Source organism: Cricetulus griseus, chromosome 5, assembly GCF_003668045.3.
Source record: "Cricetulus griseus strain 17A/GY chromosome 5, alternate assembly CriGri-PICRH-1.0, whole genome shotgun sequence".
NCBI classification, from domain to species: Eukaryota; Metazoa; Chordata; class Mammalia; order Rodentia; family Cricetidae; genus Cricetulus; species Cricetulus griseus.
Window position 1 is genome coordinate 103,483,015 of NC_048598.1, and position 13,735 is coordinate 103,496,749.

The 13,735-nt window shown below is 53.0% G+C and overlaps 1 protein-coding gene across 3 annotated transcripts in view; it reads left to right on the forward strand.

Annotated features, from left to right (window-relative positions):
* Nucleotides 1-13,735, forward strand: part of Itpk1 (inositol-tetrakisphosphate 1-kinase) — a 136,868-nt gene that overhangs the window by 115,936 nt on the left and 7,197 nt on the right. For all 3 annotated transcript variants that reach the window (XM_027419165.2, XM_027419164.1, XM_027419166.2), the window contains 4 exons: nucleotides 103-201; nucleotides 648-688; nucleotides 4,422-4,587; nucleotides 9,538-9,605. In XM_027419165.2, coding sequence (XP_027274966.1) covers nucleotides 103-201; nucleotides 648-688; nucleotides 4,422-4,587; nucleotides 9,538-9,605 — 374 coding nt within the window. The remainder of the gene's footprint in view (nucleotides 1-102; nucleotides 202-647; nucleotides 689-4,421; nucleotides 4,588-9,537; nucleotides 9,606-13,735) is intronic.

Below are 13,735 nucleotides of genomic sequence, written 5' to 3' on the forward strand. Positions count from 1 at the left end.
CACATAGGACTGTAAAGTCAGGAGACCTCAGAGTTGGGCACTGGAGGTAGGTGTAGTGGGTGGCTCTGGAGGAGTGTGCTGACCAGACTTCCTCTGCCCTAGATGACAGGATTTGCTCACCGCCCTTCATGGAACTCACGAGCCTGTGTGGGGATGACACCATGAGGCTGCTGGAGCAGAACGGCCTGGCCTTCCCCTTCAGTATGTACACTGTAAACTCCAGGGTGGACATCACCACTGTGGGAGGGGGTAAGGTTTACAGCTTCCCTAGATTTGAGCTTGTTAGAAGCAATTGAAGGCCCTGGATCCCACCTCTACCCATACCTTGAGAGGGTCCTAGGGGAGCTCTTCCTACCTGGCCTGGGGACATCTGTCCTTGTTAACCTGAGCACAGACACTGTTTGACACAGAGACTGTCATCCCCTTAGTCCCCACCAGCCCTTTGTGCCTCTTGCTAAAGGCATCTTTACGAGTTCCTTACCACTCCGAATGCCCAAGTCTCACACAGTACTGGGATCTAAGCAAGGCTGGGCCTGGTTAATATTTAGGCGGGAGGTTCCTATCCAGAGGGTCCCTGTTCCCCTTGTCCGGCCTTGTGGTTATCAGCCCTGTTAATTCCTGTCTGCTTCTCTGTCTCCCCCACATAGTTTGCAAAACCAGAGTGGCTCATGGCACCAACTCTCATGAGGTGAGTGGAAGACGTTCCTGTCCGTGTATCACCATTGCTCTCACTGGGGCCCTGCTAAATTTTGTTGCTAGAGTCACGCCTGCTGCTGCTTGCTGTCCTGGTCTGAGTAGTGACACCTTGAGGGTGTAGGTCAGAAGAAGAGCCGCTGTGGCTCAGTCCTGTCTCCTGCTTCACCCCACTTCCTATCCCTATTCCTAAGGCTGCCCTCCCCACCTTAGACCCTGGCTTAGTCTGCCTGGGATGAGGCTTTCAACTGGGCAGCTTACACAGCAGACATATCATCCCCCAGCTCAGAGGACCCCAAACTGGTTCTGGTAAGAGCATACCATCGGCCACCCTCTTGGTGCATCCTCAAGTCTTGCTTTGCATGTATGCAGACATGTGTGAGGAGAGAGTGAGCTCTCATGAGGGCTCTCAAAAGGGACCATCCTTAATAGCTCATCCAAGCCTTACCACCTGTAAGTACCATCACACTGGGGCTAAGGTCCTCCACGTATGTATTTGGGACACACACACACACACACACACACACACACACACACACACACACACACACACACACACAGAGTTTATAGTAGAGCCCACCAAAGTCACACCAGGCCAACGTATCCTTGGTTTTCTGGCTGTGGGTGCATCAGTGATAGGTGCTGGCTGGACTCCCAAAGAGGCTCTCGAGAGGAGTGTCTAGGTGCTGCCAATTCAGACCAGCTTTTGTTTGTTTGTTTTTAAGATTTTATTTTATTATATATACAACATTCTGCTTCCATGTATATCTGCACACCAGAAGAGGGCACCAAATCTCATAATGAATGGTCGTGAGCCACCATGTGGTTGCTCGGAATTGAACTCAGGTCCTCTGGAAGAGCAGTCGGTGCTCTTAACCTCTGAGTCTTCTCTCCAGCCCCCTCAGACCAGCTTTGATGATAGTTCCCGCACCTTCCCTGTGCTGAGGCCCTTCCACTGCATGGGTGCCCTCCCTACCTGGTGACAAGGAGCTCCAGTGCCATGCAGAGTCTCTGGAGAGAGTGCTTTGTGGACAATGGGACAGGAAACATGTGAGAACTTGGGCAAGGAGGGCAGTGGCTATGCAGAGGACCTTGGGTCCCTGTAGTCTTCTTAGTCCTCAAGGTCCCACATTCTTAGGGGTGAGCTAAGTGGCCCTGTGGGGAAAGCCCACCTGGTTAGCCCTGCTGTCAGAAGGGCTCCCCGGAAGAAGGCTAAAAATGGAAGCCCAGATGCCATGACTTACCAGATCTAGGTCGTTCTCATCTGTTGGCAGATGTTTATGGTTGAAATGTCTACAAACAGTGTCAGAACACTGCCCCGGGGTGGCCCTGCCATGGGAAGGAAGTCATCACCAGCTGCTAGGTCAGCTGTCTGCTTGGATCAATAGCCATGTGGGGGTACCTTGGCTGCCTGGATACCCAGCTGCAGTAGCACCCTGAGGTGCTGCAGCTCATGAGTAAGCCAGGGAAGGGGCAGGCAGGCTCTAGAGCGGACGTAACGCTGTTCCCTGTCACCCCCAAGTAGCTCCTCTGTCTCAGTGTTTTAGTGCCCTGTGTCAGGAAGGGACAGGGGACATGGCTTTGGGATAGCACAGAGCTGGCACTCCTGCCAGTGCTATGTATTGCCCGCTGTGCACCTCCAGGCAATTGTCATGCCTCTCTGAGCGTCTGCCCGCATTTATAATTGGGGATTTGCCAGTTATTTGGCGAGGGAGTTGCTGTGTAGCTTGCCATGGAACTTTGCCATTTGATTATTATAGGAACAGCTGCTCTGGGATGGGATTTTAGATTCACATGGGGGCCAGCCCCCTGCAGGGTCACTGGCATTCAACCCCTAGGTCATCACCCTCCAATGAGGTCTCCTGACTGCCAGGCATATGCAGATGCATGTCCTCTGTTGCAGTCCCAGCAGCACCAGGTGCTCTCCCAGCCTGCCACCAGCCATGTGCACCCCATCCTTGGGCACATGGAGACCCACTGCACATGGGGGGCAGGAAGTTTGTCACTTCAGAGAATATCTTCTGTGAAGTAGGCAGGGTTGGGGACCAGCACCTCCCCTCTTTCAGGGGTACCCAGTGACGTCAAGGGCAGTGAGGATGGAGATGACACTGCATGTAGAGGGCCATAGATGGTGACCAGGGGGCTTTTCATGGGGTCCCCATTGATACCCCAGCCTGGTGATCCATGCTCCTGCCTGTCCCAGCTGCGTTGTCAGCCCTCACCAACCTGTTTGCTTCTGTGGACCTGGAAGCCCTCCCTGGGCATTCGTAAGCCAGTGCACACACATGAGTTCCACGGAGCAGCCAGTCACTCCTCCCTCCTCCCTCCTCCTCCCTCCCCTCCCTCCCTCCTCCTCCCTCCCTCCCTCCCTCCCTCCCCACTTAAAGAACGTACATAACCCACAGCTCACCAAAGCCCCATGGCCACATTTGCTGGCAGACGCTGCTGCTTATAGCAAAGAAAGCGGGACTTTGACTGTTTTGAGCTGTGTAGCACTGGAGACTTCAGTTTGTCGGGGGTTCCCCAGAACCTGTGCTCTTTGCTGCTTCCCACACTGGTTTCATTCTTGTAAGAAGGTTGAGAGAACATCTCTTGACACCCCCACCCTAGCACACACTGGTTTCCCACATGGCTTGGATTTTAGCTTCTGTCCTGCCCAGCTGAGCTTCAGGCACAAAGTAGTGAGTGTTCTATGATGGCAGATAGGAGGCTGCTAGTTGGCTCAGGTGGCCATCTATCCAGACCCATTAGCCCTGCTTAGCAGCCAGAAAGTGCATGGGCTCTTTCCTGGTGGTGTAGTGACCTGGCTCAAGCCACCACTTCAAGTGGACAGAGGCAACCCCTTGGTCCCGTCACCCTCAGGGCAGGTCATGGCAGACTCCAGACCCAGCCTTGTGGTGGAATAGAAGAGGGCACAGTTGCTCTCCCCCTGCACACTCAGCTCCCCTCAGATTCTCCTTCAGCATGTTTGTCCATAGAGGAACTAAAGACTAGGATAAAGTTGTGTTCTAGTTCGCTGAGTATCGTGTGACTGTGTGAGAGGGCATGGCGAGGTGCCAGGCAGACCCAATTCCAAGTGAGCCTCTCCCTTGCCTGCGGATCACGCACTGACCGTGCAAGAACTCCATTCCTTTATCTGCAAAGGTGTGGCAGTGTGCCCATCTCAGGTGCTGTGAGGATGACACCGGGGGACCCAGTGCTTGCAGTGATGTTATGACAAGAGGTGACTCTGACCCAAAGCCTCCTGCTTCTGGTCCCTAGTGTCTGCTTCCTGTCTTTCCCTCTTGGGTCTTTGTGACAGAGCATCCAACCTTAGGGTCCCCATTTCCCAGATTGACAGTGAAAGTGAATAAGGCCCTCAGGAGTTTTCACAGCAGACCCAATGGTTACAGGGTTTCCCAGCGCCAGCCCCACCTCCCACAGCACAAGCTACTCAGTTCACAGGTGTGGCTGCCCACTGCTCTGCTCACCCTGCCTCTTGTTTGGGAGTTCTCAGAGAAGGACTCATTGTCCCTGAGGATCTTGGAAGGGGCCTCTGGAGAGTGACCTTTGGACTTCATGGAGGAGCCCTTCATATGCTCACCTCCATCCATCATGGGCACCAGCTCTTCGTCATAGGGCCAGGGAGAGGTCATGATGGAGATGCTCAAGAAAGTGACAAGCCACTGCGTTGGAGGCTGGAAGCTGATGATGGACTCTGACAGAGCCTTGGGTCTTTGTTTCCCCAGATGGCCATTGTGTTCAACCAGGAGGGCCTGAATGCCATCCAGCCCCCTTGTGTGGTGCAGAACTTCATCAACCACAATGCTGTACTTTACAAGGTGTTTGTGGTGGGCGAGTCCTACACGGTGGTCCAGAGGCCCTCACTCAAGAACTTCTCTGCGGGCACATCAGGTAACCTACTGTCCCTCGTATTGTCACTCTGTGTCAGACCCTGGGGCAGAGCCAGGATGGATACCCAGTGTCTGTCCTCTGGTATCCCTTGTTATTTCTGGGTTAGGGAGAAATGACCAGAGTTGAAAGGTTGTATGCAATAGATGGATTAAAAGGTCCCAAAGAACCAATGAGAGAGCCCATGTGCCATGAGGCACTGTGGAGCTCCCGCCCTCAGAGCCTCTGTCAACTCCAGCAAATTTCTGGAAGCTTCCTATCCTCCAAGAAGTCCCCTGGACCCATCCAGTGATGATACTGGGGCGTATGCCATGGTGGATGTGGGAAGGGAGGGAGGGGGGTGACCACTGACTGCTCTGCATGCCACCCTTGCCTGGAGCTTCTGCTTTCCAAAACAGGACCCTGGGTCTGAATTCCCTGCAGCTTCCACTGCTGTCAAGGTCTGTCAGGGTTTTCAAAGCAGGCAGCAGCTGCTGAGTCACAAAGGTCTCTGCGGGGGGGGGGGGGGGGGGGGGACCTCAGGGTCCCAGTGGGCAAATCCCAGTGGGCATAATCACTCCTGCTGTGCTACAGTGACCATCCCCTGGTGTCCCTTAGATGTGCACGGTAGAGGCATTTGCATGACTCGTCCCTGAGGGCCTTGGAGGGGACCCTCTGGAGAGCACCCTGGACTCTGTGGAGGAGCCCTTCACATTGTCACTTCCGGCCGTCCTGGCACCGCTGTTTGGAGCCATTCAGTTAAAGATGTGCCGACCCTGGAGCTTCTCAGAAGAATATTCTAGAGGTCCTGAGGGCCCCTCTAAGGCAATTTCAGGAAGTTTGTGGGTCAGGACAATGCCTTTAGAAACAGCATAGCTCTCCCTGAGGATTTCTTGGACACTGGCTTCCCCAGTGAGGCTTGTCTCTGTCTGGAAGGAAAGAGCTACCCTTGAAACCTCAGTCAGCTCCAGACGGAGCAAGCAGAACCTTCCTCAAGACCCCTAGAAGGCCCTGTTCCTGGGACTGCTTGTCGCCATCCCTTCCAGGCTTGTTGCAGCATCTCTTCCTGTTGTGTCCCCTGAGCCTTCTTCCCTTGGTGGATCTCTTTCCATTAGCACAGTAGAGGGCAGGCACTTTGCAGCTTCATTTCCTTGCTGAGACCATCCTGAAACTGTCACCAGTACCACCTATTACTCTTGCAGGCTGTGGGACGGAGGAGACAAGGTTTTTACAAAGCATTTACTTGCCTATCAGAGTATTTCTAAGCATGAAGGGGGTCCAGGCTCCATCCCCAGTACCCCTACACACACTCACACACATCATGCATACACACACACACGTACACATATAACATATACACTTCCACACACAGTTATGCCTTGATTATGACACGCCTTTCCCTTTCTTACCCAAATCATTTCATCTCTGAATGAAACTTGGCATCCGATCTCCTTTCTTACTCCCACAAAAGTGTGTTTGTTCACTGCTTCCTCCTCTTTCTTCCTGGTTGTAAAACACTAGGCCAGTTTCCGCCTTGGCACTGGGAGCCAGGAATGATGAAGGCAAGAACCTGTCAAAGTGTCTTCTCTCGTGACTGTTTCTAGGCCACGATGCTCCCTGAGGCATAAAATTCGGAGGTGGACTGGGGATCAGAGTGACTTTCAGTGTGTCTGTCTGATCGGGAAGTGGCATGGTTCCAGCCTTGGCCTGCATATTCTTTGCCTGACCAAGAAGACCTCAGGCTCCAGCAGCCCTTTCTCCTGACTAGTTGAGAAGAGGACTTTGGGGCTCTGGCTTCTTTCCAAAGACCAATTCAACATTCCAGCCCATGCCACATAGTGTGGCAGGTCCCTCAGCTTCCCATGTCCACCTTGGGAGTCAGGTCTCCTGGCTTGGGGTTGTTCTGGACATGAGATAGAGACAAGAACATCTTCCGCCACAACTCCTGTTCTTAAATTCTCATGTGCATTTCTGTCTTTTACATGCCAATTTCCAAAGTCAGCTGTGCAACTTATATAACCCATGGCACCTTACAGGTGCCTGGGCTGGGACCCAAGGAGTTCTCACTAAGAGAGCCACTGAGGAACATACAATAAATGTGCTCATGTTCTCTGCCTGTGACGCACACTCTCCCGGCTCTCGGCTCCTTCTCTCTGGTACACTTTCATCCTGTACCTTGACCCTGAAGCCGTGTTGCCTTGGGCTCCTAGGTTTGTGTAAGGGCTCTACAACCCCTCTCCCTCCTGGTCCTAGGGGTACATAAAAGAGTGGTACCTCTTGCTTCTTTGAAGGGGTGACTAAGTATTTCCAGGGTTGTCCCAGACATTTGATGCTATTGCAAGGCGAAAGCGATATGCATCTGAGAGGGTGAGGCCATGCCCTCCAAGGAGATGGCAGATGCAGGTAACCTGGGCTGACTCCAGGACGCCTGAAGTCATAAATGCTGCTTTTATTAAACATGCTGCAGACTCACCCTGGGTGGTAAGCCAGAGGACCCGCCAGGAGCCAGCCAGGCAGGTTCATGAACAATGTGTGTTCTAGTGAGGAATAACTCAGTGGGGAGACTTAACTGGAGGGCAGTTTTATTGTAGATGACAGCTTCAGGGGGCAAAGGCAAGTACTGGGACACCAGGGTTCTGGGGCGGGGGGTGGGGGGGTGACAGAGCCCTGTGATAAGGGCCAAGCAGGTAAGCTGCAGCTACTGGCGCCTCTGATGAGGTGGTTTTCAGTGGCAGGATGGTAGCGTACACCTCAGGGAAAGATGGGAGACTCAACACAGAGGCTGAGATGTCTGAGCCAATCTGGTCATTCACCCTCCTTTTGAGACTTTTTTCCTCTCTGAGAGAAAAACCACATGGTGACTATCCCCTTGCGTCTCCCCCACTCTGATCAGAAGTTGGGGGTGGCCCCATGCTGAGTGTTTGGGGTGGGGACTAGTCCAGCAGCAGTCTCTGGCTGGGGATCTCAAATTATCAGCGCTCCTGGGAGCAAGGATCCTTGCTGCTAAGGTTAGGAAGCCAGGTTCATGCCCCTCCTGTCTGGTCTGTTAGCAGGACCAGCTCCCTTGCCTGGGACTAGGCCCCTCCCACCCATCTCAGCTCCCCTCAGTCTATTGATGACAGGCAGTGTCTGGAAACTGCTCACTCCCTCCTTCTGCATATGGTGAGGTGCTGGGCCTGTGCCTCAGCCCGGGACATCTCTTGCTTAGCAGTCCTTAGGCCAGAGTGCTCTAGGACAGCAATAGCAGTCGGGGTAGAGGGCAGTTTCCCCTTAAGATATCTGTGTATTTGGTCTGTCCATATGAAGCTGTGGCAGACATAATCTGTCCAGTGTAGTGGGCATCGTAAGTCCCTGGCATTCTGTCTCTTCCTAGACCAGCCAAGTGCCTGCCTGTGTGTACTTCTTGCAGGCTCCTACAGGTTTCCCTGCCTTCCTGATCATTGCTGTATCTACCTGCTGCTGGTGGCCTGTCCTTGCACCACAGGCCTGCTCTGCTATTCTGGCCTTTCCTCTTGGGGACCTGTAGAAACTTGGGTGGGAGGTTCCCCAAGTTCAGGGGGCTCTAGGAAGAGAAGGTTGGCAGTACCTACAGAAGGCCAGAAAGCCATGCTACGTGACAAAGCCCTTGTCTAGCCTCTGGCCTGTCAGGCTTTGCCACCCCTGAAGGTTCACCTGTGCCCAAGAGTAGGGACCAGTGGGCGTGCTTGACACAAGTCCCGCAGGGTGTTTATTTTTCCCAGGCTCCTCCCCAGGACCATCTCTCATGCCCCCCGTCTGGACTGGCTCTGGTCGGAGCAGCGGGAGGACTGTCGGGCACACCGGGGTGGCCAGGGGCCTCTGTGCCCCGCTAGCGGGAAGGATGCCAGGTACTTCAGCGCCTGCCTGCTTGGCTCTGCCTGAATCACTTCCTTGTGCATGATTTTTATGGCGCCATAGAGTCGTGAAGCTGCTGGGGGTCATGGCAGCCACAACAGGCACCTGAGCCCTGGCACACAGGCCCTCAGCCAGTGCCCATTCTGTCCTAATGCTTGGGGGCCTGGGTCCCAGGGATGATCACTGTGTCCTGCAGGTTGGGGTTCGTGACACCCTTTCGCAAGAACTTGAGCAGGGGTTGTCAGGATCCCTTGGGGGCTTCTAGTCCAGAGTGGCCCTGAGCTATTCTTGGTGGGGGTGGGGCTACGAGGGGGTAATGGCCAGAACTCAACCCCTAGGTTTGTGGTTTTGTGATTCTTGCTCTAGCGTGTCCATGCTTCCAAGTGCTTGAGAACATTGCAAACTGTCCAGCCAACCTTACATCTCTGCAGAGCAAATCGTGCCTTCCACCTCAAGGACGTTTGTACTGGGGGCATAAATGAAAGCACCCTCACATTCCTGGGACTGAGCTGCCTCTCTAGCATCCAGTGGGGCTGAGGGATGGTGGGTGGCAGCAGCTGTGGAACAGGATGTGTGGAGTGGAGGAGACTGGGACATTGTAAGGCTTTCCTGGGTGAGCCTATGAAAGCCCTTGTTCAGGTTCCTATTAAGTAGTTGGGAACATTCCTTAAGAGCACATACCAGTGGGCACCTGACTGGGGGCACCTGGACCAAATGGCATTTGGTAGGCTTCTTCCCTCAGGACAGACCTTTGAAATCTGGGTGCACAGTGTGCTACTCCTGTTGCCGGTTCTCTTCCCACCCTTAGTGCATATGGCCTGCCAGCCTTAGGAGGTCCGCATATATGTGGTGCTGTAAGATGGCAATGAAGTTATCCCAGGAAACCATCATTTTTATATGGGAGGACAGATTGAAACTGGGGTCCTGATTGGCGCACATCCGTCCGTGATGCAGCTGCGGGTGCCAAACTCACCAGAGAGAGCCCTGGGCTACTTGTGCTGCTGAGTCAGAGGCCACCTAGAGCGAGACTGGGGTGGTGCTGCCCCCTGGTGTCGGCATTGCAGTCTCCAGGTCTAATTCGCTCCCTGTCTGCTTTTTCAGATCGTGAGTCCATCTTCTTCAACAGCCACAATGTGTCAAAGCCAGAATCTTCATCAGTCCTCACTGAGGTATGTCTCCTCCCCACGATGGCCTGTTGGGAAGCCACCTGAGCCTGGGTAAGAGTGCGCTCTGCCCATGGAGCCCCCAGCTGAGCTATCTGGCATGCCAGGGTAGCAGGAAGGGCCCTTGTCCCCATATGACCAGCCCACACAGTCATGTCAGTGGGCATCACAGCCATGTATGTGTCTGGCATGGGAACATGGTGGGCCTGGAGTGGCCTGATTCCAGTGAGGCAGCTCTCTCACGGGGCATCCTCACTCTTGACATTGCGGCTGGCATTTCGTGAGCATCTATGGCAGGTTTAGCCGAGGGCTTAGTGGCCTTGCAGCAGCTTCACAGAAAGGATGTCCAGCTTGGGGACATCACCAACCGAGTTCACACTGGCAAGCATTTGATCCCCACCTGTCTGTTTGCAAAGTGAGTCTTCTAGAAATATCCTTCCTTACTGTGACATAAAGTACCTCAGGGCCACAGTCTTCTGTCATCCCCCACCCCCAAAGTCTGGCCTCCGGTGGCTTCCCACCACACTCAGAACCCAGAGCCTCTGCTGGTTTTCTGCTCTCCTGAGGTACAGCCAGGTGTTCTGGGAACTCTGGGCAGGTCCTTCTTCCTCTCCTGCTTGGACTCAATAATAGAAGCTGCCAGTGTCTGGCACCTAACCTGGTTGCAGGGCCCAGGCCTGGCGTTGTGTTCCTGACAACTGTCTTCAGCAGCTCAGCAGCTCCTTTTCTTGTTTCAGACAGGGTCTCTATGTGTAGCTTTAGCTGGCCTTGAACTCAAGGATCTGCCTGCCTCTGCCTCCCGAATGCTGAGATTGAAGGTGTGTGCCACCAGCTAAGCTGGTTGCTTGTCTGTGTTTCCTGTATGCTAAGAAGTACAGCGTGGCATTGACAGGGACCTGGAGGGACACCGATGTCCCTTGGGATATTGATAAATGTCTCCCTGGAACACATAGGGAACCTTTGGACCACCAGATTTTTTAAATTTTATTACTGTTTGTGTGTGTGCACGATGCATGTGTGTGGGCATGCATGCCCCGTGCGTGTGTGTGTGTGTGTGGCAGTCAGGACAACTTTGTAGAGTTGATTCTTTCTGGCGCACCTGTATGTGTATTCTGAGAACTGAACTCAGGACTTTAGACTTAGCCCGGCAAGCACCTGTACACACTGAGCCATCTCACCCACCCGCACCACTGGACTCCCATGAAGGAAGCTGGCTGTGCACACTGACAGTAGGGTCTTATATGGGGGAATGCTTTCCTCTCCACAAGTCGGGATCACTGGCACCCTGTCCCTTCTACCTGACCACTGAAAATCCTGCTCAACAGGGTAGCAGATGGCAGTTGACCTTCCACAGGCTTCCCTAGGAGCTGTCCTTGACGGTGTCCTTGCACAGTATAGTCTTCTGGCCACTGGGGCTATTAGCCAGTGCCAGAGAGGTGTTTTGAGGGCTAGGAGCAGTGAGCCATCTGAAGTCACCTTCTGGATTGGGCAATGGCCTATTTCTTCATCTGAAAATGGAAAAGGTTTACCTAACACAACAGGGTCCTCCCTACACCTGAGGCCTGTGAGCATCCAGACTTCCACTCACCACACAGAATCCTTCAGAGCTGCTCCCTCATGAAAGGAAAAGAATGTGGAATGTCACCTGGGCAGTGGTGGCACATACCTTTAATCCCAGCACTTGGAAGGCAGAGGCAGGTGGATCTCTTCAAGCTGGACTGGCCAATGATTCTCTTCCTAGGAACCAGTGGCCAGGACACATCCTACTCACCAGCCTCCTATCCCAAAGAGTACCATGAGTACCATGCAGAGACCTCTGTTAACCTTCAAGGCCCACCTCATCCCCAGACAATGCCTTTGAAATGGGCCTAGCTTCTCCTAATGCTTTTATATCCCAAACACCTTTCGCCACTGAGAGAGAGTTCAGGGAACTCTTAAGCATAGGGTCCCAGGATGTAGCTCAGTGGCAAGCCCCTCTCTCTCTCTCTCTCTCTCTTTCTCTCTCTCTCTCTCTCTCTGTCTCTCTCTCTGTCTCTCTCTCTCTGTCTCTGTCTGTCTCTCTCTCTCTCTCTCTCTCTCTCTCTCTCTCTCTCTCACACACACACACCTAGGATCCATCTCCAGCACTGCCATGATGAGGAAGGGGATTTCTCATCAGACTTGCCTGAGGTCTGACCTGAGTTACCTCACCTGCCTGAGCCTCAGTTTCATCTTGCCCCAGAGTACCTGAGATCTGTGAGTCACCAGAAGTGCCTGTGTCTAACCTGCTCGACCCTTCCTTTCCTCCTTTCCCAGAACCTCACAGCGCCATTGGCTTGGGTCCACACACCCGTTTCTATGCCTTTATCTAGTCCTAGGCCGGCTGTTTGGTTTTGGATAATCAAATGGCTTCCGAAGGATTTCTGAGATTCTTCAGCTGAGCTGAGAAAGTGCTTTTATAAACAGCGTGTCATGGGGCTCTCTAACAGGCAGCAACGGGTGAAGACGGCCTTGCTCTCAGGCACTGCACCATGAGCCTCAGATACCAGCTCAGCAGCCCTCAGCTGAGCCTCGTGGCCTCGGTATTTTTATTAGGCTGTTCACCGGGGTGAAAAAACAGGTCCAGGAGCTCCATGTGACAGATCAGGGCCACAGAGTGGAGACAGGAAGGCCGAGGCTGGTCTCTGACTTGGTTGGGACCATGGGCTGGGTCAAACTCGTGACCCAAGCGACCAGGAAGCTCAGGCAGGGCTGAATGCCCATTGTAGCCAGATGGCGGCTGCCCCTGAGGAAGCCCTTTCCCAAGTCAGGCACTGCACACCAGGGCTTCATGCGGAGGGGCCCTGCTGTTCTGCAGAACAGTGCGGGTAGCCTGAGCAGCAGGGCATGGATGTGGCCCATGTGTTGTGTCTGTCTCTGCTTAACACATGTCTGGAAGTTCCCTACTGTCTATTTTTAGATCCTTTGTATTAGTGACCAGGGCTTTTTTATTTGGTTGTTGTCCTAGTTACGGATACTGTTGCTGCGTTGAAAGACCATGACCAAAGCAACATGGGGAAGAAAGGGTTTATTTGGCTTACTCATCCACATCACAATTCATCATCAAAGGAAGTCAGGACAGGAACTCAAGCAGGGCAGGAACCTGGAGGCAGGAGCTGATGCAGAGGTCATGGAAGGGAGCTGCTTACTATCTCACTCAGCCTGCTTCCTTATAGAACCCAGGAATACCAGCCCAGGGATAGCACCACCCACAGTGAGCTGGGTCTTGACCTCATCAATCACTAATTGAGAAAATGCTCTATAGGTTTCCCTACATTCAGCCTGATCTTATGGAGGCATTTGCTCAATTGAGGCTCCCTCCTCTCCAGTGACTCCAGCTTATATCAAGTTGACCTAAAACTAGCCAGTACAGTTGTCTTGTTTAGAGATAGGTCTCATTTTGTAGCCCTGGCTGGCCTGGAATTCTCTATGTAAAGCAAGTTGGCCTTAAAGTCACAGAGATGCCTCTACCCCAAGTGTTGGGATTAAAGGTATGCACACCACACCCAATGTTTTTTGTGTTTTTTTAAATTGAGATAGAAATCCACATAAGTAAATATTTTAAAGTTATTTTTAAAGATCTAGTTATTTTCATTGTATGTGTGTGTGTATTTTGCCTGCATGTGATGTCTGGGCACCACATATCTACTGTGCCTGTAGACATCAGAAGAAGGCATGAGATCCCATGGGGGCAACCAAATCCAGGTCCTCTGTAAGAACAGCCAGTGCTCTTAGCTGCTGAGCCGGCTCTCCAGCCCCTAATTTAGTAGCAGCAACCACAGTCCCAATGTCATACAGCCACACCTCTATATTTCCAAAGCGTTTTCCTCGCCCTGTCTCCATGAACACTCAATCCCCATTCCTCTCACCCCAGGCCCCCCCAGGCCCTTGCCACCTCGGGTCTGACCCCCCCATCTGCACAGATTCACACTATGTTGCCCATTTTGTGAAAGTGGCATCTTCAACACTTAGCTCCCCCACTGATTCCTGTTACTCGGAGTGGTGCATGGAAGAGCTCCAGGCCTCTTTATGGACAAACTGCATTTCTCTGTGTGGATAAGCTACAGTTTCTTCATTTGTCTACTAATGAATATTTAGGCTGTCTGGAACCTTTGATT